Raw genomic sequence first — 27,024 nt, forward strand, 5'->3', positions numbered from 1 at the left:
ATTTTGTGACACATCCAGTTTGTTATTGCAAAGCAAAACATATGCAAATATCTAATTGGGAATAGCTGTCATAAATTATTAGCAGACCCTGTGTTAACTTAGTTGGGGGGAGGGGGGGTTAGATAATTTAAGTGCCAAATATTTATAGATACACATTAATATGTGTCTTCCTCTGCATATACTCAATTTTTTCATTATATTGCTTCAAATTTTTGTTCCAGTAAATTACTTCATCGCAGATTTCCACCTTTACCACTGAAATCATCATTGTTGTTTCTTTATTCATCACAAAATGCTGCATTAGAGCCACAAGTTGGTATAACAAAACAAGGACACTTGAGGTGGATGGAATAGGTGCAGACATGAACCAGAGGGTATAGGAGTCTCTGCTTGTCAGTGTGTGCAGCAAAGCATTGCTTATAAATCCATGCCGCCTCCGTGTACTTAATATTAAATAAGCAATATTAAAAAAAGCAGCAGTGCTAAAACTCTACAAACAACTAGAACTGGGAAACCCAATGTCAAAAAAAGGGGCGATGAGCTCAGAGACAAATCAAAGTAGAAACTCTTTTTTTGGGGCACACTTCAATAATAATTAGATTTAGAATGTAACTTTTAATAGTAAAACTAAAAGGACATACAATACAAACATAAATCATGACAAGTTTTTGAAGGTTTAGCCACAAAAGAAAGACTGAAACCCAATGTACAGTAAGAAGACATACAGTAAGGTGCATAAATATTGGGACATTGACAGAATTTTAATATTTTGGCCTCTATTCACCACCACAATGGCTTGAAATGAAACAAACAAGATGTGCTTTAACTGCAGACTTTCAGATTTAATTTGAGGGTAATTACATCCAAATCAGGTGAACGGTGTAGGAATTACAACAGGTCATTGTGGCGCGGGCTGTCCGGTGGCGGGGGGCTTTGGCTGCGCGCGTTGTTGTGCGGGCCTGTTGTCACTCTGCGCTGGTAAGGCCTGGCGGCGTCTCCATTCCGTTTGGCATGGGCGCCGCCATCTTGCCTTCTGGCCATGTGATGCGGCTGGCCAATCCTGGTGAGTCACGTGTTCACTCCGGCCAGTAACAGCACGGCATGGGGTATTTAGGAAGGGTCAGTGCCTTCCTTCTTTGCCAGTGCAACGTGTATCCCAGCCTAGCTGAGAGGGAGTTCTCTGTGCTTTCCTGTTCCTGTGAACTCGCTGTCTGCCAGTCTGCCTGTCAGCTCCTAGCTCCCACTGGACTACCCTGCTTCCTCCATCACCCTTGCCCATACCTGAGTGCCTGAGCCTGCTGACATCCTGCGCTTCAGTTCACTACCTGTATACCTGGCTTGTTTATTTTCAGTTTCACTACCTGCACACCTGGACAGCTCTAATTATTTCTACTTGGACATTAACCCTTTTACTCCCACCACAGAACTCTTGTGCACATTTATATATTCCTGGACTTTTATTACTGCCATTATATGTTTACTCAAGCACTTATTAAAATCCTAGTTTTATTTTCAAATCTGCTTCTGTGATCGCTCCTGCTACCACCCCGGGTCCACAAACAACCCAGAACATCACAAACTGTATATACAATTAGAATAAAATTAATTTGAAATAGTCTAAGAGAACCCCTAAGGGACATATTTATTAAAGTATATTTGCAGGGTATCCTGCAAAGTCTAGTCTAAGGGGCCTATTCATTATGTTAATTATCTGGGGCTCGGTGTCCCATGATAATTCAGTATGTAAATTTGACATTGCTCAGGTGGGGAGACAGCTGTTCTGAAGATCAGCTATCCCGGAGAATCCTTTCACTGCAACTTTAGTATTTAGCGCTGCTGAGTCTGAATTGGCAGTGCTATAGCGCATATGTGAACTTGAGTTCACGCATGCAAGACTTCTGATGGAAGGAGCCGAGCAGTGATGGAAGGAGCCTGTCCAGTCCTTCTTTGCAACCAGGACTCCTTGCGTGGGTGTGGGAACAAACACCATCTGAAGATGTCAAAGGTTCCCACAGTCAAGCTCTGAAAATTTAGTATTTTCGGAGCTTGATGAATTTAGGTACCCATACTAGTGCTTAGGACCACTGCCTTCTTGTGTAATTACATCTAACGACATGCTGTTTTGTGCCATAAAGTACATCACAAAAATTCTGACAAATCTGACTACACTGTCTAATATTTCATCACAAGATATCATTATTATTATTGTCATTATTATCATTTATCTATATGGTGCCACAAGGGTTCCGCAGCACCTCACAAAGCACAGAAACAAGAACAAAGTCAGGGCCAGATTAACAATGGGGCGGATGGAGCTACAGCTCCAGGCCTCCAAATAAAAATAGGCCCATCATCATGACAACATGATGTTGACTGACCATCTGCTGTCCACATGGTCAGCCATAAATCATAAGTAGTAAAATTGTATTTCTAGTTACCTCACAAAATATTTTTTTTTCTTTTACATATCTACGGAGACATTGGTGTTGAGATTATAGCGGGTGTATATGCCCATGTGGCTCTGGCCACACCACACAGCACTGGTCACACCTCATCTGCTTTTCACAATAGGCCCTTAATCATTTTCAGCTCCAGGCCCTTGGCCCTCAATCCGGCCCTGAACAAAGTGACTTACAGTACAGAACATTGCACGACATGGCCATGGTTTATTAACATTGCTGCATCGGCAGTCATAATACTCAAATAAGCAGTAGGGTGGCAGAACCAAAGGGTTAGGTGCTGTTGTAGGCCGTTGGGAATAGATGATGGTCAAAGTGAGGGAAGGAAAAGCACATGAGGGAAGATGACCCTGCTCGTGAGTTCTTTCAGTTTAATGGGAAGGGGCAGACAGACAGGGGTGACACAGATAATGGAGACATTGAGCAATGAGCATGGAACAGTGGGTTAAGATGAGAGCTGGACGGCTTTGATAAAGAAGTGGTTCTTGTGAACCCGCTTGAAGTTTTGTGTAGAGATTTCTAGAGGTAAGGAGCAGCAAGGGCAAAATCTTGGAGGCGGGAGTAGGAGGAAGTAATCAATTGGAGGATAGGCAGCATTCATGTGTGGAGCGAAGTGGGTGGATGGGAGTATGAATTGCAATTAGTAGCATAGTATTTGTTCTCATAGATATACAATATATATAGCTATATGCAGTTGAATAAAATGGATATTCAACTCATAAATCATCATAAATCATTACATGCATCAAATTAATTCTATACTATCCTATATTTTATCCCATAAAATTGTAATCAATGGCATAACATAGGATATATGGTTATACATAGCAAAATGCAGTTATATATCATAAATGCTGCAATCATAAATCACCCTATATTTCAATAGAATGAGCCTGGATAGTGTAACTACCTCTTAGATAGGTTATAATCAGTGCTGAGGGTGATGTGTAAGAAGAGAAAGGTCCAGCATTGGTAGAGTCTGTCTGCTTTCATTATTATTATAATTATTATTTGTATTTATTAGAGATGAGCGGGTCCAGTTCTCCGAAATCTGGACCCACCTGGCCTTTGAGATCCGGACATAGATCCGAACGCAGTTCAAGGTTTCCCACGTGACTCGGATCTCAAAATGAGGCAAAACGTCATCCTTCCACTGTTGGATTCTTGCAGGTGTTGGATTATATAAAGGTCCCCACAATCTATGCCATTTTAACTCCGTCTGTGGGGAGAGAAGCTAGCAGACGTGTAGTCAGTCACAGTCAGTGTGTGTGTCCCGTCGGGATCTTGGGCTATTTTTTTTTTGTGTGTGCGTTAGCAACTTAGCTGCACTATTATTGTTCGGTGACACTGCTGCATTTATCGTCCACATATTTGTGACTCTGTTGGTGGTCTGTCCGCACTCGGCAGGGGTGCTTTGTTGTCCATAAAAAAGAGGTGCTGTCTGCATCTGCAGTCTGTCCGTTGCATGCAGTGAATGGCAGATGAGAAAGCAGGGAAGCTAGCCTGGGATTAGAAAGATAAAAAGACACTTGTCTGCAGTTGGTGCTGTGGAGTGAAGCACAGCATGATAAACTAAGACATTGGCGGGAGTCTTAGCTGCCGGTCCATTGAGAGTACCTGTTTAGAAATGAAGACTGTGGTGGATGTCCTGTAGTGATTGCAAAGGAATCAGACAGCGGTACAGTGGTGCCAGCATCCAGGTCTTTTGTGTACACCATGAGAACCTGGAAGAGAGTATGACGCGCGTTTCGCCATTAGTCAAACAGGAAAAGTAAAATATTGTTGCACGGAGAAGTGTAAAGTATCACCATTTAAATGCAATCCTCAAAGCAAAATGGATACAAAAATATTAACACAGACCAGCAGAAGATGTTCTGTTAAATGAGTGTATCTTGCCAATGAGAAACTAAACTGCTAATCTATAAAGCAGATGTAGACTACATTATCTAGCCACAGATTAAGGCATTTGGTGGGCTGAAATAAACCATAAATTGATATAAAAAAGACTCAGAGAACTGGGCTATAAGAATTGTGGTCATAAGGCTAAGATAATTAGCAAAAACATAGCAACATGTAATATAAGCCACCAGTGAGACATCCATCTGAAATCAATCTCACCACATGAAGTGAATGTGTAACCATGACAGATTAGTGTTTGCCATACATGGAGTCTCCGTGTGAGATGATGCAATGAATCCAAAATAATACATCCTGGCAGGTACCTGCATAATGCATTTTCAATGTGTAAGAAATACAGTATGCAGGGAAACCCATTTAGTCCGGGCTCACACATTTAAATCTGCGTATTCAACAAAGCTGTACAAATGCCAGTGATAAAATCTTAGTATCCAATAGCTCAGCAGCAAGAAAGGGACAGATGCAACCAAACCGCTTACAGGTCACAGGAAATCTGGGAGGTGTAAGGAAACGGGGCATGTCCTGGTGAAATATCAATCAGCTGGTAGTTTGGTTGTGTCTGACAAGCACCTGACTGTAACCACTGTCTTACAGAATAATGGATTTATTTTCACTGAGATTTGTACAGGGCTGGTGAATATAAAGATAATCAATAACAATTGATACATTCATCCTTAGATAGCAATAGGAGGAATGCTATGGGACTTATGAAATATGCATCCCAATGCTTTATTTGCCAAGTTAATGGTTTTTATTTTTTTTTAAATAATCTTTTTATTGGTTAGGGGTCTATTCATCATCACTTAATTTCTACAAAAGCAGATGAAAATTAACATTCTCACCTGCCTCCGTAGAAATTAAGTTATCGGGCTATTCATCAAAAAGGTACCAGTGATATCTCCTGCTTACCTAGCTCTCGTGGAATGGCCCACTGTCCCCATACATTAGTATGGGGACAGAATTCATCAAGCTCCGAAAATACAAAATTTTCGGGGCTTGACTGTGGGAGCATTCGCCATCTTCAGTTGGCGCTTGCTCCCGAAACCCGCTCCTTCCCTATGGGAAAGAGTCCCGGGTCCGCCCCTGTCCCTGGGCTTTTGTCCGCCTGCGTGACCTGTAGGTCACACATGCGCACTTGTTTCACTGCTCCGAAAAGATTGTGAAAAGATTCAGGGAGACAGATGATTTTCAGATAAGCTCGCATCGAGTTAGATTAGAATGTTAATTATTGGGGTCCCGACAATCAACTTAATGAATAGAGCTCTTGGTCGCAATAAATTAGAAGAACTGGACAACAATACAAATGTGAGTAGTAAATGTAAATCATTTTACAGCAGGGTCAAGTACAATAAATTCTACAGCCATGGACATGAAAATGGAACATCAAGACATAAATCCCTACATTTTTTCCATGTGAAAAGGGGTAGGTGGTAAGTGTATTTGGGGGGAGGGGGGAGCACTATCAGGAAATGGAAACAGCTATGAATGTTTACTTTAAAATGAGTGATAAGAAGGGGGTGCCGAGAATAAGGAAGCAAGGCAGGGACTAAATATACCAGAATCGGGGGGAGAGGAGGCAGAGGTCCATCCCCAAGAGGGAGCAAGGGACCCGAAAATGATGAATGTGACCCCTGTCATGCAGATAATAGGGGATTTACTCCATAACCACAATCTTCCAGATCTGTTTTTTTAGTGCAGATATGGATGGAGGAAGTAGACTCTACCAGTTTTACACAATGAGGCTTCTCACAGATGTTTGTGGGAGACTGGTTTTGCAGATAATTTACTGAGATCTTTAGGGGAAATATTATTTAATAAAGATCCAGGGACAGTTTGATATTGGAAACTTAAATAAAGTTATTCAGGAGATTACGAACCACTGTCCAATAGGGAACAATCACTGGGCAGGTCCACCGGAATGGGATTGAAATGCTGGTGGCTGTTTAGCTGCCGGTTCAATCCCAACAGCAGCTGCCCGACTGGATGAAACTCCCGACTGAGGCAGGTAAGTATGCTAACCTCCCCTGTTCTCCCCCCCTAACCCTCCCTTAGTGGTGCCTAACCCTAACTTACCCCCGGGGGTGCCTAACTCTAACCACCCCCTTACCACTCCCTAAATCTAACCTTCCTGGGGGGGGGGTGCCTAGCCCTAACCTCTCCCCGGGGGTGCCTTTTCCTAACCATCCCCCCTAGGGGTGCCTAACCCTAACCACCCCCCAAAAACCTAACGCTAGCCCCGCAAACTGCCCTAAACCTCACCCTCACCCCTCCCCCCCCGGGCTAACAGGATGGGCGCCCTGGACTTACCTTGTTCGGGCACAGTAAAGCCCCAAAATCGATTATAGGACATTCCTGGTGGAAAAGTAGGATTGTTCCAGATGACAGTAAGTAGGTAAATAGGAGAAATGATACTTAGTTTTAAGAAATATAAATTCCACAGTTTCATAAAGAATTTTAGGGTTAGAAGGGGGGAGGTCTGTACTTCTTATGCACACATAAGGCGGTCAGATCTGGAGTTAGAAGGTTGTCCCTGATGCAGGGGCATCTTTAGAGAGGAGGGGGCCCGTGTGCATTCCCTGTCTGGGGCCCCCTCCTCTCTTCCTGGCAGCCGACTAACGTGGCTGGCCAGCCACCGGAGCATTAGTAGACTCTGGGCACTAGAATGTGCCCGGAGTCTACTGTGCTTGCATAAACGCCTGAAAAATGGCACCCGCGGCCATTTTCCCGGCTTTTTGTATAGCACTGACACCCGGTGCGGGACCTCAAAGAGGTAAGCTTTAATTAATATGTAAGCAGGGAGTGCGGTGCGGGACCCCCTGGACCCGGGGGCCCGTGTGCACCGCACACCCTGCACCAATTATAGATACACTCCTGCCCTGCTGGGGAGGAGGCAATCTGGTAGAAACGCGCAGGCAAGTAATACAGTTTAATATCAGCAAGGGAAGGATAGATCTGGACAATGGGCCTGATTCACTACCGATTGCAACTGCGATTACGCCGATTGTTGCATTCTGCACATACTTATGCATTGCAGTAACTACACAGACCCCTCCGCAGAGTGAGCGACAAGAAGTGCCGTTTGTGGGTGGTGATGCGGGGGGAGGGTGGTCGGAGAAATGCAGGCATTCCAGTGAGTTTTAACGCTGTTGCATGGGCGCGCATAAATTAGCCACTGCAATGCCATACACAGCTTGAGGACTCATAGCGTACGATGAAGTTAGCAATTTCTTAGTAAGGTCAGAGCTTGTGCAAGTGTGCGTGAGGTATTCGATGTTACCGATGGTTTCGCAGTCTTGCTACACATTACGGATGTGTGTAAGGTAAGGTGGGCGTCCTTATGTAGTGCTGCGGCGGCATAGCGATCGCAATGGATTGGCATACAATCGCAGTGAGACTGCGTGTGTAATCACTATTGCATTCACAGTTGCGATCGGTAGCAAATCAGGTTCAATATCTGAAGCGTACCAAATGGCTGGCAGTCTGAGAAGCAGTAAACAATTTTAGAAAAATACAAAAAAAATTAAATAAAATGCAAGAGAAGAACAGGAGACAAAGTGGGGAATGAATGGAGGGTAACAGGGGAAAGACAAGATCAAGGATCATTCTAATTTTAGGCTGGCAAAATAGTGTAGTGGGGTTGTCAAACAACATAAATGGAGGGCTCAGAGCTAAGGTGGACCGTGTCCATAAGAGTCAATTTTGAGAAAACAGAACTTGAAGAACTGTCATTAATTAACCACTGACTTTCAATTGTTTTTTGCTGCTTCAATGAGACTATGGACTTGGGGCCTGATTCACCAGTGAAAGCCCATAAATCAAACGGTCAGGCATGCCTGCGTTTACCTAACCACCCCCGTTAACTCCTACAAATGCTGACCATATGACACTCAGTTTGTGAACGGATCCTCTGTGCGTATGAAATTGTAATAGGTAATAATTGGCAATTAATCACTCGATTTGCGAAAATATTGGCCACGCTGAATCAAATCCTTGGTTCACTATTTCACAGAAATATATGATATTTCCAATGTACAATGATAGTGTTACTACGAAATGGACAATAAGATCTCCATTGGCTTATTGCTAATTAAATACCTTAAACATCCTTACTTAACTTAGCACTTAACTTATCTAATAAATAAAGAGACGGACACCATAACAGCTTGGATAAAAGGTCACAGCTTTTATTTCCGAATGAATTAATTCACCTAACCATGGTGGCCAGGAGACGCTGCATACTCAGTTCTAGCTTTCAAGCTGACACACACGGAGAACGACTAAAACGCTCCCCCTCAAGACATACTTACGCTGTGAAGGTCTCACCTCCCTCCTGGGCCATTCTACTCCAAGCGCTTCTGTACAAAAGCGCTCAGGTCCGCTCGTACGAGAAGGACAGACTCGTCATGTTACATCGAGGTCCAGCGCCCTCACAATGCTCTCTTGCGCCACAATAAAGCCACTGAGATGCAGCGTTCTCCCGCCAAAGCCAGTCTCAAATTGAGACTAGCCCTCCACCAAGAGAAAAAACTAATCCAAAAAGGAAAGCAACTCCTTAATAAACAAACCTAAACCCAAATTATTAAAATGAACCACGTCTGGACGAAAAAATCTAGCTAAATCCGAACCCCAAAAGCTATGCATGACTACCAAGCCACCAAAGGACAGGACATGTTTATTCACAGCTCTGTTACCTTACGTCTCGCCCTATCCAAAGCCTTGTGGTCCCGCTCACCACGCCAAACCAGTCGCGGCACTATTTCAGACCATACAATGCGCACATTCGGCCACAACAAGCAAACTGCAACAACCGACTCTCTCAGCTGAAACGACAACTCCAAACCTTTCAATTTACAAAGATCATTCCCACCAACATGCAGGACCAACCAATCTGGCAACCCCCATTTCGCTGCAGACTCCACCAACAAATCTCGCATGGATGCACACAGCAGGCCACGCACACCTATCCAGCGAACATGCCTACCACCCAACAATTCACTGGCATGTCTAGCCAAACCATGCCGTTCAGCCCAGAAAATATAGGAATGGACGACAAGCCAAACCTGCTCTTCTCAAAAGTCTTCCACTGTAAGGAAAGAACACCCTAACCGTGAGCCACCGCACCAAAACCAAACTGCACACAACAAAATTAACACACAGCAACTAAACTAGCAGGGATGCCATGGGGGAAACAGGTATCCTGAGTGAAGAAGAAAAACTAAAAAACCTTCCCCGTGAACCAAGTTGGGCCAGATAATGATCCCCGGGAGGAAAAATGAAAAAATCCCTTCACACCCCACTTATCGAATGCTAACCATTCGATAACTGGCAGGTAAACAACGTTTTCGGGTTGGCGCAGGAGCGCACCTCCAGCTTGTCGCAGCGAACATACGTTTTATATGCAGAGGACCTCCACCTCCCAATCTTTTGAATATCACTGCTGGATGCTCCCACTATTGCTGCACTTGTAGCGGCACCGATCCGGAAGGAATGGGTCCCGTAACTAGCGCCATCTAAGCCTAACGCCAATAAGCTATGCCGAAGAACAGCAGCAAATTGAAATTTGGAAAGAGGGGACAAATTCGCATGCACCAACCACTGGGCACCACCTGCCGGGCGACCAGCCATATACAATGCAGCAAGTCGCACTGGGCAAACAGAGGGCGTCACCATGTTTATGCAACGTAACCCACCTGCCCTGGCCTAACTGATCCGTCTTGGAAAACCGTAGTTTGCACAAAACGGATGACTCTTGGAACACGATTGACACGACCCTGTCTAGTTGTCACCTTTTTGCCTTGAGACTTACCCCTGTCAGCTTCCCCATGGATCTGTGTGTGTAATTTGCCTGGAGGATTTGCTCTGATTATTGCACCTGGCCTCTCCTCTGTCTGTGAGCACTGCTAGCCCTGATTGGAATCACAGGTGTGGTTCTGATTCTCAGAGCTGCATACTCCCTCTGCATGTTGTGCCTTCCACCACTCAGAATGCTACTACCAGACCACCTGTCCGTATCCACCAGTTGATGGCAGACCCATGGTATATATATCCTCTCCTGATAGCATTCTGGGCCTGAACATCTCGTCTTCCCGTGGTGAATGGTTCATGCTGTTTCTGCATTCAAGTATTTCCCTGAAACCTGCTACAGCAATCCCTGGCGCTATTCAGAAAACCTGTTTCAGCTGTACCTGGCAATCCAGTAAATCTGCTGGCAGCAACCCCCGGTGCTTCCAGAAAACCTGTTCCAGCCAAACCTGGCAATCCAGTAAGCCTGCTGACAGCAACCCCTGGTGCATCCCGAAAACCTGCTACAGTAATACCTGGCATCCAGACGTCCTGTTACAGCAATACCTGGCCTGTGCTCTGCTGCTAGTCCTACTCCTGGTTGGTCCCTGGTACTCTGTAACCTGCATCGTGTCACCCTGCCTTGCTTACTGCTGTGGATCAACTCCTGCTCCTTTTACCTACCTACTCCCTCCCTGAACCTAAAATTCCCAAACCTACCCATTCCTTCCTGTAACCTGTTATTCCCAATTATCCTATCCAGCCTGCACCTGAGTTCCAACCTTGTCACAGCATTTCCGGATCACCCTGTTTAACCCTCGTCTCAGCATTACCTGATTTCCCTTCAGCCATTGTCACATTATTCCAGTTCAATCCACATTGTTCCAGTCTTCCACGCTACCATCCGTCTGCAAGCCCATCTACTAGTAACCCGACCAGCTCAGTCAGCCTACCTGCCGGTCCCAGTCCGGTCCCTCCAAGTTCCTTCTGGTCACATTCCAACGTCTCAAGTTTCCAGTTCCAGTCACTCATCACCAAAGGCAGTTCTCACTACTACCCACTTCTTATAATAAAAGAGCTATTCATCTACATCATCTGTAGTTCCAGTCATGCCGGCCTCCGTTGAAATCCGATCACCACCTGAGACAGGTAACTCGCAGACACCAATTGTGACAACGATGTCTCCTATCATGAACCCTGTGGACGCCGAGGACTTGCTGGAAGCTACAATCTCACTGACCCTAAAAGCCCCAAAAAACGCGACTGCAAAAGCCAAACGAAACAGCGAAGCCTCGAAAGAATCCGAAGCCACACTGTCCATCACACCCAGCAAGCGAACAAGGAGATGGAGATCGATAGGCCTGTGGGAGTCAGCCCTGGCAGGAAACTCCTTGGCCCATCCTTTAAGGGCTTTAGAAAGGAGGAATGATTTGGTGGGATCTGGTAAACCCTTTAATTTACTGAAAAAGGAAATCCCTGCCAGGGCCGAGGCCAAGGAAGCCTTGGAGCGACCATGCTGGTAATGCCCCCAAACAAACCTAGACATAAACTCCGAGGAAGACTTACCCGGCTGGGGGTTTTGTGAACAGAAAGCCTGCCAGTCCTGCCACGCCGCATAATAAGCCCTCTGAGTTGCTGGAGCCAGCGACCTCTGCGCCAGGCCCTCTATTCCGGCCTGATAATCTGCCATACAAAAGAAGGGCAAGGTAACCCAACTGCAGAAGCTGCCGGCACCAGCAAACGGAAACGGGAAAATTGGAATTGGGACAATGAATCAGCAATCGCATTATGCACCCCAGGGACGTGACGCGAGCGAAACCGAATGTTGGCCTCTAAGCAACGCAAAACCAAATGCCTAAGGAGACGCAAAGCCGGGGGGGAGGAAGAACGCTGATTGTTAATGGCCCGAACTACTTCTAGATTGTCGCACCAGAAAACTACATGCTGACTAGCCAAACGCTCCCTCCATAGCTCGACTGCCACTACAATGGGGAACAGTTCCAACAAAAACAAATTACTAGTAAGGCCTTCCAAATGCCAATCAGGAGGCCAGAGCGCTGCGCACTACTCCCCGTTAAAAAAGGCCCCCAAACCAGAGGAACCAGCTGCATCAGTGAAAAGCTGCAAAGTTGCATTCGACACAGGAGCAGCAGGCCAAATGCATTCACCATTAAAACAAACCAAAAAACTGGACCACGTTCAAAGATCCTCCTTAATCTCAGAAGACAAACGAATGTAGTGATGCAGCTGGCTCACCCCGGCAGTGGACCTCTCCAACTTTCTGCAAAAAACCCGTCCCGTGGGGATAATGCAACAGGCAAAATTAAATGACCCCAGCAAAGACTGAACCACGCGCAATTTAACGCTATCTGTTGCTAAACAACTGCAATCTGATCGAGCAACTTATTTACTTTATCGTGCGGCAAGCGACAACAACCCGCCACCGTGTCTATCTCAATGCCCAAGTAAGAAAGGCAAGATGAGGAGCCCTCAGTTTGGTCATGCGCAACAGGAACCCCCAAAACCCTAAACAAAGCCGTGGCAGAAAAAAGGAGATCCGTACAAACCTCGTTCCCTCCTGTACCTATAAAGAGAAAATCGTCAAGGTAATGCGCAACACCGACATGGCCAGTGCCCGCCACTATGCACTAATGTAGAAACGAACTGAACTTCTCAAAATAGGCACAGGAGACCGCACAGCCCATGGGCAAACATTTATCTACGAAGAAATCACCCCCGAGCCTAAAATCCATATACTGCATTGTGCCAGCGAAATGTGGACTCAACATCTAACTTCGCCAGCAAAGCGCCTGGACCAAAACTATGAACCAGACCCAATGCATCATCAAAGGACTGATATACAACATTGCAAGCCGTATCGGGTATAGCATCGTTAACCGAATTACCATGGGGGTAGGATAAATGTTGAACTAGACAAAACTTCCCGGGTCCCTTCTTAGGGACCACCCCCAAAGGTGAGATGCAAAGATTCAGCAAGGGAGGACAAGGGAACGGGCCCTCCATCCTGCCCAGCGAAACCTCAGCATCTACCTTAGATCGCAAAACCTGAGGGAATTCCCGGGCGGAGCGCAAATTGCGGGGCGCATTAACATGGAGCGGGCCGGAGATAGGCAAACCAAATCCAAATTTAAAACCATCCAACAGAAAGGCAGCAGCCTCTCTATCAGGGTAACGAGCCAACCACTTAGTAAGCTCCGGCAAACAAATGGGTGACCTAGCCTTAACTAGCTGTCTTGGAGCTATCGTTCCTATCAGACCCTGCGGCCCCAGAGCCCCGTTGGCAATCCCTGGCCGGGTGCCCCCCGTTTACAAATGTGACAGGAGTGACGAAAATTACCACGAGAACACCTCGAGTCACTGAAGGCAAAACACCTCCCTCTCGTCACTCCCGACGCACCAGACCTAGGTAAAGAAACTTTGAGGGAGGGCACCGCATCCACAGGAGGCCGCTGCTGTTGCGAAACTTCGAGCCACACCTCGACATCTTTAACACTGAAAGGGACTATGCGTCTACCCTCATGTTTACACCTGAACTGACAATCATAATCCTTCCACGATGTGCCCCGCGACCGAGCGAACATATCATGCACCAAGTAAATATATCTGATAACATTCTGATGTTCCTGCGGTCGCGTCTCTAAGTAGCAAGCCGAAAAAATTTGCATACCTTTTAGCCAGGAATTGTAACCGCAGTAAACAACTTCCCCAATCCCTCCCGGCTTCTTAACCTGAGCTAGACCCTTCTTCATATCGTCCGTGAGGGTGAAGAAATCAACAAACTTACCCCTACGTATCCATTCGCTAACGCTTTTGCGGAATCCCCGAAGGACAGCAGTATTAGCGCCACGTACAGAATCTGTAGGGGGGCAGACCTCTTGGGACGGGACATGGTGCAACAGGGGTAGGGTAGACAGCGGATAAGAGAACGGATGAATACTATAGACAGAGGGGTAGAAACTATGAAGCAATGGGTGTGACACTTAGCTGTACTCCAGAATCACCAAAGAGGCAGATACATTGCACTTCACCTCTTTTATACCCCTCATCACAGGCACACCCACAATTCCAAGAATTGGTCAGCTAACAACCACCTGACCCCTTAAACCACTTAATCTGCCTAGTAACAAGGCTGTCAAGACAGCCAATCAGCAAAAACCCCAGGATTCTTATTCCACTCATGTTTAGGCAACCTTCGTTTTCTAAAAATGGACTTGGTTTACTTTAACTCTGAACACTACAAATATACAGTCACAGACTCACAAGAGACTTGGGGTGAGACGTAGTATTCATAAAAATGCAGTTTTTGGAGGTTTACCACAATGAATAAAAAAGGGTCCACAGCAGGTATCAGCGATCTGCTGCAGACCTGTGACACAGTAATCCCCATAGTATTCTATGGTATTGTAATATGCTTGTATGCAAGCTCCAGAAAGCTAAATTCTCCGGATCTTCTGCACGATAGGCAACACCATTGATAGATGGTGTTGTCTATAAAAGCCAATGGGTTCTTTTTGCAAGGAAGCTCCTTACTGTAGCTAGTAACCCCAGAAACATATAGTAGAGTGCCCTTTTGTGCCACCGCCAAGCAGAATACCTCAAAATTCCTTAAAGTTGGGGGGTTATCTAGGGAAGACATAGGTGGGCTATGTATAAATGTAATTTATCGTCGCAGAAGAAATTATTTCTTGAGATAATTTATAAATAGTTTCTTTCAGGCACATGGGTTATGATAAGAGTCCTTCCCGAGAAGCCTAAAAAGTAAAGTGGTCATTTACGTGATCAGTGTACTTCCATGTTCTGGCCAGGCAGAGCTACTGCACATCCACACTCATCGAGCCACATGTGCAAGTGTTAGTTATCTCTGAAAAAATATTAGTTGATACAGCCTATAAGCTACAATTGTTAATGCCATCTAAATATGGAGTTAGCTATCGAACCATCAAAAATGGTCAGACTGCAGCAACATCTGCAAAATCTGCTACAGTTCCCTCTTACACATTCAGGGGAAACATAATTAATGTGGAAATGCTCAGAAAACTGCAGTTTTCTGAGGATTTGCTTCAAAAACACTTTAACAAATATGCCCCTAAAGCTAAAGTTTATATACTAGAACACTTGTATATTTTCCTGAAGACAACCAACATCTGGGACATAGTCACTGAACAATCAACGTGACAAGGCCTGGCATAACCAACTCCTCCGTTCTGGACTATGGCCAAAATCAGGGCCGGCTCTAGGGGTGTTCGACCAGTGTGGTCGAACAGGGGTGCCACCCCTCCCCAACATCCCGATTTCAGCAGGACACTACTGTCCTGCCGTTCCACCCATGGGTTGAAGTGGCCCGCGGGTGGTCAAATTGGGAGGTTGGGGACCCCCACCGCCGCAGCTGTACGGTGGTGCCAGACCCCCGGAGTGTGAATGCGGGCACGCCTCCAATTAACGTCACTTAGGGGGCATGGCCTATGGTAATGAGGCCACGCCCCAATTTCGAAGCCGCACGCGATTGCAGGGTGCAGCGTTTCGGGCCGGCACAGGGTGCTCAGACCCCTTGAGCCGGCCCTAGCCAAAATATATAATCATATGTCATGGCCATCTATACCAAACATAGCAAGCAACAAAGGCCATCAAAAATGTTTAAGGACAACACTTCCCTCCTCCATAACATCAAAACCAAACTTATATTATGCATGTTTTGTGATTCCACCTTTTTTTCTTTATTTCAGTTATCTATTTTGTGTGTGTGTTCTCAGTTGCCTATCATTTATTCCAGCACTTGGTGTATCACATTTCATATCTGGTAGCTTGCCGATTCAGTCATCAATCAAGTTCTGTAGTTTTTAGCAATAGTGATTTTAGTTTGTTTTAACTTTATATTATGCATATTTACCATGCTTAGTAACGGATAATAAATATTCATGGAAAATAAATGAAAATAAGATAGACATGCTCCTCCATGATCTAGGCCAACCTTTGCGTTCTTTCTGAAAACAGCCTTTGTTGTAACAATTCTTTCATAAATAACTTTCATCCACATTTGAATTGGGCACCAAGCAAAGTGAAACCTAGAAACTAACCAGTGATGGGCGGTCAGGTGAGGCAGAGCCTTTCCTGTCATACTTAGGTGTACTCCAGAGCTTTGACTATAAAAATGATAAGAAAAATGTAAAGAAAATATTATAAATATCTTCTTTTTATTATTGTAATAAATTTATATAGTCAAAACTCTGGAGTAAAAAGTTTATGGCAGGTGAGGCACTGCCTCCCCTGTCAGGTGCCGGACTGTAGATAGACAGTAATTAGTTAGACAATGTCTAGATCGACCCCAGATGTTAGACAGTCAATAGATAGACAGGTATAAAAGGTCGACAGGTACAGAAGGTCGACACACTGAAGGTCGACATGTAAGAAGGTAGACAAGTACAAATGGTCAACAGGGTCAAAAGGCCGACATGAAAATGGTCGACACAAAAATGATCGACACATGATTATTTTCTTTTGTTAGGGTTAGGTTTAGGGTTAAGCACTTAAGATGAGCCAGTGTCCAACGTCATTCCCTACCATCCAATGTCATTCCCTACCATCCAAGTGGGCATGGAGGGGGAATAAATCCATGTGGCGAGCGAAGCAAGCCACCGTGCCCGCAGCATGGTGAGCCCACAAGGGGCCGAATGGCATTTATGCAAAAAAAAAATCATTTGTCAACCATTTTCATGTCGATCTTTTGACCCTGTCGACCATTTGTACCTGTCGACCTTCTAAAATGTCGACCTTTAGTGTGTCAACCTTTTGTACCTGGTGGACCTTTTGTACCTGTCCATCTATTAACTGTCTAACATCTGGGGTCTATCTAGACATTGTCTATCTAATTACTGTCTATCTCTTATACCACACCTCCCTGTCTACCTTTTCCGCACATCCCTGATCAAAACACACCACATTTCCTGCACTATATACTGCTGTAACTTTGTATAATGCCCACATGAACCCAGAGTTCATATATGTATCTGTAAATCTGGCTTTGATACTAGCCAGTGCCTCCCCAGCCATTTACCTCACCGCACATCACTGAAGCCAACTACTTCCAAAAACTGTAGAACCCAAAAATAAGAGTACTCCAATTCTTCTGTAATTTGGATCTGAGTATCATTGAAAAGGGCTTCTACGGTATATCTTCTCCCACTATTCAGGTTCAAACAAGTAGTCTAAAAATACTGTGGCTCATTATTATTCTACCTCCCCATTCTCATTAGGAACACCAACACCAATCCCTTAAGATGGTTTATGGCAGTAACATGTGGTGAGGTCAATGGCTGTGGAGGCACACATATCTTCTCTGTATTATTCTAATCGTTTTTCTGTCAAAATTTTGGAGCATAACAAGGAGTATGATAGGGGAGGGAGTGTGACAAGAGTCTCTGCCTCCCCTGCCTACACGTCCCTGGTTTATGGTGAGACCATGCATTACAATACTAGTACTATGTGTTCTGTAACTAAAAGACTCAGCCTACTGGACTCTGCAAAGGCCCATGGGAGGAGCAGTTGCTGCGGCTGGGTATGCGCAGCCCTCTTCCAATGGCCATTTTTGTTACTGCCCACTGCCCCCACTGTCTCTGCTCCCCACTGCTGCCGGCTGTATGAGCTTCCGCCAGATTGGAGCTCTCAGCTAGAATCGCAGTAGGGCAGCCAGAGCAGAGCTGCAGGCGCCATCTGCCCGTCCTGGTTCCGCCACTACCTGCTGTCAAATTAAGCTGGCCCTAGGCTTGGAATGCATACTCCTAGGCGTCCTAAATGCCCTAGGCTGTACTAGTGTGCCTATGCCTAGGGCCGGCTCTGCTTCCCCCCATCCTTCCTTTCGAGATGGAAATAAATATGGTTCACATTGTGCAATATACAGTAAGTGTGCATATATATACGTATGCCCATATGCAGGGTTGCGTGTCTGTACATCTACAGTGCGTGTACCATTTGCTACCAGTCATCATCATCAGTGCGGAATTACACCTGTCCTATACTAGGTGCAAGTTATACACCTCCAAAGAGGCGGATCTGTTCCTATGACCATCTATCTCTTTATAGCCCACAGTTACATCGGCACATCCTCAATGAACTCTTCCCCTATGAGAACATTCTGTCACACCCCAGTTCCGCCTCTTCAGTCGTACTGTAAGTGTAGATGTGATCAAAATGTGCATTCCTCTGCATCATGTATACTTGTGTGCGTCCACTGTCCGCATCCGCAAATTAAAGCTGCATCTGTTCCAATACTGTACGTCCATTTCCATGTAGTACAGTTTCCTGCATTATAGGGGCACTCCAGGGAAACATGCCAGCAGCAATAGTGGTACAGTATGTCATTCAATGTAGCTGATAATTATATTGGATTTCATGTCACACCCCTTTCCTGTACAATATTTTGCTTAAATCTATTAAACAAGATTTATTATACAAGAAATTACTGTTAAAAATATTTCAAAACAATGACATTGAATCTTAATTATCTTCAAAAATGACAAATGGAAGCAGTGTAGAAAGCGTGATAGGTCTTTAAAGAAGGATAGATTTATCTTCAGTTTACATATGCAATAAATATTTATGTTAGGTGCTAAAAGGCAATGCTTCCCATGCACGGGATGATTTGCGCAGACAGCTTAAGGCTTTCTCTGCTGAGTAAACACCGTGGCAATGCATGAAACCATCTTACTGGTATTAGTATTACCTAAATATTTACAAGATTATTAAGGCTGTAGTGGTATTGTAGGAAGATCTTGAAACCACATTATTAATTTGACATCCTGGTGATCTAGCGTATCCAAGTCTTCTAAATTGGTTTGCATTAAATAGAATATGTTTGCAAATAAGAACATGGTTCAGTTTATTTATTTCTTGTTAAATAAAAGTATAAGGTGAGTATTAAATATTTTTTTTTTATCAAGGGCCATGGGTACAAATAAGTTGTCAAGATGTCTTGTATAGGGGCTTGCTGGCAACTGTTAGCCTAGGGGACAAATGTAATCAAGTGGCCTAGGCTTTTCAGCAATGTAGAAATTGTCATGGCAATACCCCTGCAGGTGGGGTTTCTCTAAGTGGGGGCTGTTGCTTAAATAGATAATGAAATATATGAAAATTGTTATGTCAGTGCTATAATCAAATACATAACCTACCACCGCCATATGACAAAGCAGAGACTATTCTAGGGATCTCGGGGCCTGATTCAGAGCCGGACGCTTTGACCAGAGAGCTCGCTCTGAATCAGGGCCCTCCTACCTAACATTGGAGCGGCCTCTTGGACGCTCGCATAGCTGTGGGTTACCACCCACAGCTTATGCGAGCATCCATGATGATGGTCGCGATGGTCAAGACCGGGCTTGCGACGAGACCCTGCGGTAGGGTCTCACTGCCACAAGCCCTGGAGTGATTTTGGCTCTAGCAGAGCCAAAATCACTCCCACTGACATCACTAGTGATGTCAGTGGGGCCGGACCCAGACGGTAGGTGTTCCAATGAGAATGCCTCTGTCTGTCACCCACGCCCCCGGCACGCCCACCATCGACAGCACGCCCCCTTTGGTGTGAGACCCTGAGCGACGGCTACCACGTCGCTCGCCGGGTCTCGCGCATGCGCACGACGGAGCTCCCTCCATCGTGCGATGCACATTTGGGAACCATCGACCCACTTGCGAGCGTCCTGCGCTCGCGAGCAGGTCTGAATGAGACCCTCTATACAAAACAAAGAACATTTCAGTGACCAATATACAATACCAAGAGCATTTCAGTGACAGATATAACCAGGGGTGTAACTAGGAGACAGAGCGCCCCTGGCAAAGTATGGGGAAAGCCCCCTCATGTCACTCCATATACCCCCCTGTGTCACTACAGGTCCACTCTGTGTCACTCTAGACCTCCTCTGTGTCACTCCATGCCTCCCTGTGTCACTCTAGGCCCAGCCTGTGTGATTCCAGGCACAACCTGTGTCACTTAAGTCCCCCATGTCTCTCTAGGTTCTCCCTATGTCAGTCCAGCCACCCTCCCCAGTGTCTCTCTAGGCCCCAGTGTCTCTCTAGGCCCCACTCTCACACTAAACCCTCTCTGACTCTCCAGGCCTCCTCTGTGCCACCTTCTGTGTTTCTCCACGCCTTCTGTGTCTCTCCAGGCCCCCTGTTTATCTCCATGCCTCCCCTGTGTCACCCTCTGTGTCTCTCCAGGCTCCCTTGTGTCACTATAGGCTCCTCTGTGTACTCCAGGCCCCCCTATGTCACTCCCGGCCCCTATTCCCCCCTCTGTGTCTCCAGGTCTCCCTTGTGTCACTCCAGGCCCCCCATGTCTCTCCAGGCCCCCCTTGTGTGTATCCAAGTCCCCCTGTGTCTCTCCAATCCCCCCTTGTCTCTCTTCAGGGCCCCCTGGCAAAGCAGTGTCTATTCTAGGGATCTCTTTACAACACAAAGAGCATTTCAGTTACCAAAATACAATACCAAGAGTTCCCCCTGGCAAAGTAAGAGACTGACGCCCTGTGTCACTCCATGTGCCCCCCTGTGTCACTCCAGGTCCACCCTGTGTCACTCCAGGCCTTCCCTGTGTCACTTCCGGCCCCCATGTCACCTCTATGTGTCTCTCCAGGCTCCCTAGTGTATCTACAGGCCTCCCTTGTGTCACTCCAGGCCCCCCATGTCTCTCCAGGCCCCATTGTATGTATCCAGGTCCCCCTGTTTCTCTCCAAGCCCCCCTCATGTCTCTCAAGGGAATCTGTATGAAATACCACCGGCCGCATAGCCGGCGGTTCGATTCCTGGCAGCGCCTGGCCGACAGATGAGCAGAGCCCGGCAGCGGAAGCCCGACAGCGCTGGAAATCCCGATCGTCCCTAGGTAAGTATAAACTAACCTAACCCCCTAACCCTAACCCTCCTTAGGGGTGCCTAACCCTAACCTTCCCCCCCAAGTGCCTAACCCTAATCCCTCCTCTAAGTGCCTAACCCTAACCCCCCCTTCACCGCTGCCTAAACCTAAGTCCCCTGGGGGGTGCCTAACCCTAAGTCCCCCCCGGGGGTGCCTAACCCTAACCCTCCCTCCCCCTAGCCTAACCCTAACCCTCCCGGGGGGGTGCCTAACCCTAAGTCCCCCCCGAGTGCCCTAAACCTAACCCTCTCCCCCTCGGCTGTCCGCTTGCGGCACCCGGCAACCCTTTGATCGGGATGCCGGGCGCCGATCTCCCGGCGTCGGGGAAATGTCAGGCGTCTACATCTAGACACCCGGCATTTCACCCTTGCCGGGATATGACAGTCAGGAAGCCGGCTGCCGTAATTAAGGCAGCCGGTTTCCAGATTGTATTCCCTCTCAAGGGCCCCCTGTGTCACTGCAGCTGCTTACAACCCTTCAGCTCCAGCCCAGTCACTTATCTTATTCTTTTCTGGCTGCTGCTCCTCTTTGCATTGGGCTGCAGATTCCCTGTTTCTCAGCGGTTGAAGCCACGCTCGCTGCTCTGCAATAACAAATAAACAAAACTTTAATCGTACTGGCCGCCTGTGCTGGATGGGGGCCTGTGAATCGGCCTGATAGGTAAGGGATGACTCCCCTGGCAGCGGGTGGCACCATAGGACGACACCCCCTTCAGCTGGTGCCCCCTTGCAAGTGCCATAATGGCCAAGAGGTAGATACACCCCTGGATATAACAGAAAGCAGCCTAGTTCACAATGCTCCTAATTTACAGTTGTATGCAAAACCGATGGTTTGCATACAAATCAGATGATGGCAGATCGGCGCATGCACAGGATCTGAACTGCGCATGTGCCCATCGGTGTCTGCAACAATAGTTTCAGTACCCCTTAAGGCGCAGATTGGCCGTTTGGGGGAGAGAAAAGGGCGGCAATGTCCAGCGTCCCACATAATGGGGGCCTCTCGGCCCCTTTTTCTAGACTTGCAGCCCAGGTAGCGTGGAGTTTATGGCCATCCTGAATAACCTGAGGGTTGGTGTTCACGCAGTTGATTTGATGCTACATCCTCAGGTGCAGCAGTGGATCACAGGAGCTGGCAGGAGTTGTCTATTTACACGCCTCCTGCGACATTAGCATAATCTTGCATCGCTGCTGTAGACAAAAATGCAGCAATGATGTGATAAGCGTACAACTCTGAATCCGGCCCAATATAAAATACAGGGTTCATTCTAATTACTAATATACAATACAGGGTGCGTAAAATTGGCCAATATAGAGTATAGGAAGCATTACAGTGACTTTAATACAATGCACAGAGCATTACAGGGGTGGATCCTGGGGGATAATCAGTGCGATCACCCCCTCTCTGTAACTCTTTTCTCCTGCCCACTACCACTTGCCACTGTATAGCAACGCAGCGGCACATCATGCTGGGAAAGAGAGGAGACTGTCTCTCTGAGTCCTCCGCAGCACAGCACACAGCCACATTCTATTGACCGATACTCAAACATGGAGAATTGTAGTCATACTTACCTACTCTTCTGGAATGCTCGGAAGGCTCCCAAAAATCGGGTGGTGCTTTTAGCCATCCGAAAGAGTAGGCAAGTCTTCCGGAGCCGGCTGCCAACAGCCCGCACCCTCCAGTAGCTGTCCACCCCGCTCCCCACAGCCACCCACTTGAAGCAGAAGTGGGCGGTCTGAGGGGGGAAGGATGATGCAATTTGCACTGAATCACGTCATCGTAGACCCACCCCCACTTAACAATGCTTGTAATATCGGCATTTGTATAGCGAGGGCGAGGCCACGATGATTAGATCATGCTGCCATGCCCCCGACTTACGCTCACCTATGCCGATGCCATAGCCCTGCTGTGACGAGTCGAGGAAGTTAGAAGAGAAACAATGTATTTCAGATAAAGTCATGAGCTTTTATTTTAGTGTCTATGGTACACATAGATTTTGAATACGTAATCCTGTAAGGTCACTCATCCTTTTATACACCTTTACCTACTTTTTTTGCTTAAAGCATATATTGGTGTTAGAATCTTAACTATAATCACAGTTGGAAGTTCTTTACAGAGCTCTCTTTCTATTACAGACAAAAATCAAAGGCCGCTGGACCTATTATTTATAAAGATCTGCATAGGTCTTTTCGACGGGATGTAGTCAGCAGACGGTCAATATACCGGAGCCACAATACCGTCAGCGTCGGGATACCGGCTCCAGAATCCTGACCGCTGGCATCCCGAAGGTAAGTATAGGGAGTTAGGGGAAGGTTAGGTTTAGGGTTAGGTACTATTTCTTTTTTTATTATTTATTACCAGTTATTTATATAGTGCACACATATTCCGCAGCACTTTACAGAGAGAATATTTGGCCATTCACATCAGTCCCTGCCCCAGTGCAGCTTACAATATATGTTCCCTATCACATGCTCACACACATACACCCTATGGTTAATTTATGTTTGGAGCCAATTAACCTACCAGTATATTTTTGGAATGTGGGAGGAAACCGGAGCACCCGGAGGAAACCCACGCAAGCACAGGGAGAATATACAAACTCCACACAGTTAGGGCCGTGGTGGGAATCGAACCCACGACCTCAGTGCTGTGAGGCAGTAACACTAACCATTACACCGTCTGTGCTGTACTAGGGGGAGGGTTAGGCACTAAGGGGGCGGGGTTAGGTTTAGGGTGTGGGGAGGGGGAGGTTAGGGTTAGGCACCAAAAAGGGAGGGTTAGGGTAGGGAGAGGGGGAGGGTTAACATACTGGCCAACAAGTCTTGGTATGCTATCCTTGTCGGGATTCTGACCGTCGGGATCCCGACTGGCGGAAACCCATACCCAACCAGTTTTTTACATCACTTTTATACTGCATTAGATGCAATCTATAAAAAAAAAAGTTCAAACTAATATGTGTTATCCTGAAATCTTGTTATAATAATAATAATATTAATAATAATTACCTTTAGGACAAAGAGTCCACAGTGCCTTACAGACTGCATATACAGATATAGGGTCTGATTCAGGGATGATGCTAATGCAATCGCAGCTGCGATTTTGTACACCACGCAGCAGCGAAAATATGCTAATATTTGAATAGATCACCTGAGCATAGGGGTGCCCACTGCTGCTTTCTCATCTGTGTACGGCGTTAATTACCTGCGTAAATATCAGTAACATCTATGCACATCGAGCAGCCATCTTTCCCTTGTGGGAGGTCTAACCAGCCACAGACACTGCAGCTCTCCTGACAAGCTGAAAGCTCTCATGCTGTGATTGCAATCGCAGTCTCAATCAAATGGTCAGACACGCCTGCGTTTTTCTAACCCCCCCATTACTTCCCCCAAACGCTGACTACCTGTCAGTCATTTTGCAGGTGGATCCTCTGTGGTTACCTAATCGCAAAGCAATTGCGGGGCATGCGCATTGCAACTTATATGCATGTGCACTGGCAAACAATCGCTCGATCTGCGTAAACATCGCCATTTCGTCCGTCTGTATCCGTCTGTAGGCCCATAATACAAAGAGGATATAAAATGCATAACATTAAGATACAAACAAGTAAAATAATTAACAAACTTTGGTGCATAAGCAGTTATAATAACAAGAAGACAGCGCTGAAACTTGTACTCTATTTGGTGAGTGCAGCAGACAGGTTCAGGTTCAAAAGCACTGTGAGCACGGGGGGATATAATGGCAGAAGTTAGGAAAGGAAGAGCAAGGACGAGGGCCCTGCTTGTGAGAGATTACAAAATACCGGGCTAAAGGTTTAGCACATAATTTAACTGGTTTTATTACAATTTACGCAGTTTAATGTCTCAGTGTACTCTGAAACTAAAGCAGAGAACAAATAAACAACCGGAGATAAAAAATAAATAACTCATATATTAATCATTGTGTTTAACAAAATTTAATCCAAATTTTAACTAATCAAAGTAGCCACATTGTACAAATATAGCCACTGAACACACTCGTGGCGTTCTTTTTACAAAGGAAATCAAATATTGTTCAGGAATTTCTTACCAACACTGTTGAGAAGCTCCCACAAATGTGTAAGCTGCTCATTGGCGTCACTTACCTTAAATGCACCCGGTGCGGTGGTCAGTCTGGGGTCCATGTTCTCGTACGCCGGAGGCAGAGGGCGTGGCTTTGTCCCGTGAAGCCACGTCCACTTATTTTTCGCACTCTTGGTCCTCTGCAATCAATGGGCAGGGGAGAGGCTAGGGGCTGCTGTGCTGCTCCGCTGAGTAATCCTCCCAGCTCAGCGCAGCAGCAGCTACTGGACAGCCAACAGCCTCTCCTTTGCATCTCACGAGTGTGGCTGCAGCTGCTCAGTGACACCATCCGAGGGGGTGACACCAAAATAGCAGAGCAGCTCTACTATTTTGGTGTAACCCCCTCAGCTGGTGTCACCTGGTGCGGCCCGCACCCCCCTTGTGACTCCAAGTTGCTTTGCTTTCACCATACTTAGGTATTTGAAGGCCCCATAGCAAAAGTTTGTAAGGGCCCCTATGTACCACCCAATGGTGAAAAATGTATATAACACATGTAACTCTGACAAGGAAGATGTCCCCCCCCTAAGCTCTGGGCCCCATGGCAGCTGCACGCTTTGCACCTATGGTAGTTACTCCCATGGTTTTTACCCTTCTGTCCAATTCATCCCAAACTAGCTTGATGGGGTTTAAGTCTGGAGACTCAGGGCCTGATTCAGCAAGGATCGCAGTTGCTAATATTTACGCAATTGGCCGATTGTTGTGTTCTGCGCCTACGTATGCATCGCAGTGCGTGTGCGCGAAACAGCCACTGCGATCGGGACTGTGATCGCAGAGGCTATGCAGACCCATCACCATTATGGAGCCACCACCAGCCTGCACGTTGCCTTGTTGACAACTGGGGGCTCATGTGGTCTGTGCCACAACTGAACCCTACGATCAGCTAGAAATAACTGGAACCATGAATCACGCCACATGTTGCCAGTCTTTCATGTTCAATTAGCGACATCACATACCTAGGTGAGGCTCTGTGTCCGGTGTCGTACTGTTAACAGGAGAACTCTAGTGGCTCTTCTGCTTCCATATCCCATGGAAGCTAAAGAATGCTGCACTGACCTGCTGGATATGTGTCTTGTACCTCCTGCATTGAATGAGGATGTGTCTTGAGCCAGTGTCGCTTCTCTGTTACAACGGGCAATTCTGGCCAGATGCCGCTGGTCACGAACATTAAGCACCTGTGGTCGCCACTGAGCTGTCCACGGTGGGTGGTAATGCCTTCCATGAGGTATCTTCGATACACACGTGACACGAGGTATGTTGAATGTCCGCACAACTTCGGAAATGGAATGTCCCATCCGTCGGGCACACTATCATGCCACTTTAATAATTTACGTTTCCTTGCCATGAGCAGCCTAGTCGGTGTTCCAACTGACTCGTGAGATGTCAGATTACAACTGATGCAGGTCTGGGCATTTCCAAGACATCACAGTACGGTGACGCCACCTACCACTGCCTTAACATACTGCTATCACATGACTTTTGGCACTTTAGTGTACATACCCACTTCAACATATCAGTGCATATTAGTAAACGTTATCACATCACCTATTCATTAAATTACGATAGATGTAAAGGTGAATGCTTAGCACATCCTGGGCTCTGATGTGGGCTTAGGGCAGGGATGGGGAACCTCAGGCCCGGGGGCCATATAAGGCCCTCTGAACCATTTGGTCTTGTCCTCTGAGATTCTTTCTGCTAGCCTCATCTGGCTAGCAGGGCGCCCAGAATGGCACACTGCAGCCAGAATCTATGCAGCAGTGCTGCCTGGACTGGAGCGTCCTTAAAATGCTTCAGACGGCCATACCGCTACCCTCACAGCTCCCCAGAGCATCCGGGCATTGCTGTAATCACTGGTGATTGTGGCCCC

At 46.5% G+C, this 27,024-nt stretch overlaps 1 protein-coding gene across 1 annotated transcript; it reads right to left on the minus strand.

Moving 5' to 3' along the window:
* Positions 1 to 4,051: 4,051 nt before the first annotated feature.
* Positions 4,052 to 25,222, minus strand: LOC148521381 (uncharacterized). Its single transcript, XM_088475294.1, has 3 exons — positions 25,129 to 25,222; positions 11,335 to 11,840; positions 4,052 to 4,183 (listed from the first exon to the last, which is right to left on the minus strand). The coding sequence occupies exons 1-3, from the start codon at positions 25,220 to 25,222 to the stop codon at positions 4,052 to 4,054; spliced, it is 732 nt and encodes a 243-aa protein (XP_088331420.1).
* Between the last annotated feature and the right edge of the window lie 1,802 nt (positions 25,223 to 27,024).

This window comes from Taudactylus pleione, unplaced genomic scaffold (genome assembly GCF_031769625.1).
Source record: "Taudactylus pleione unplaced genomic scaffold, aTauple2 ptg000169l, whole genome shotgun sequence".
Classification (NCBI taxonomy): domain Eukaryota; kingdom Metazoa; phylum Chordata; class Amphibia; order Anura; family Myobatrachidae; genus Taudactylus; species Taudactylus pleione.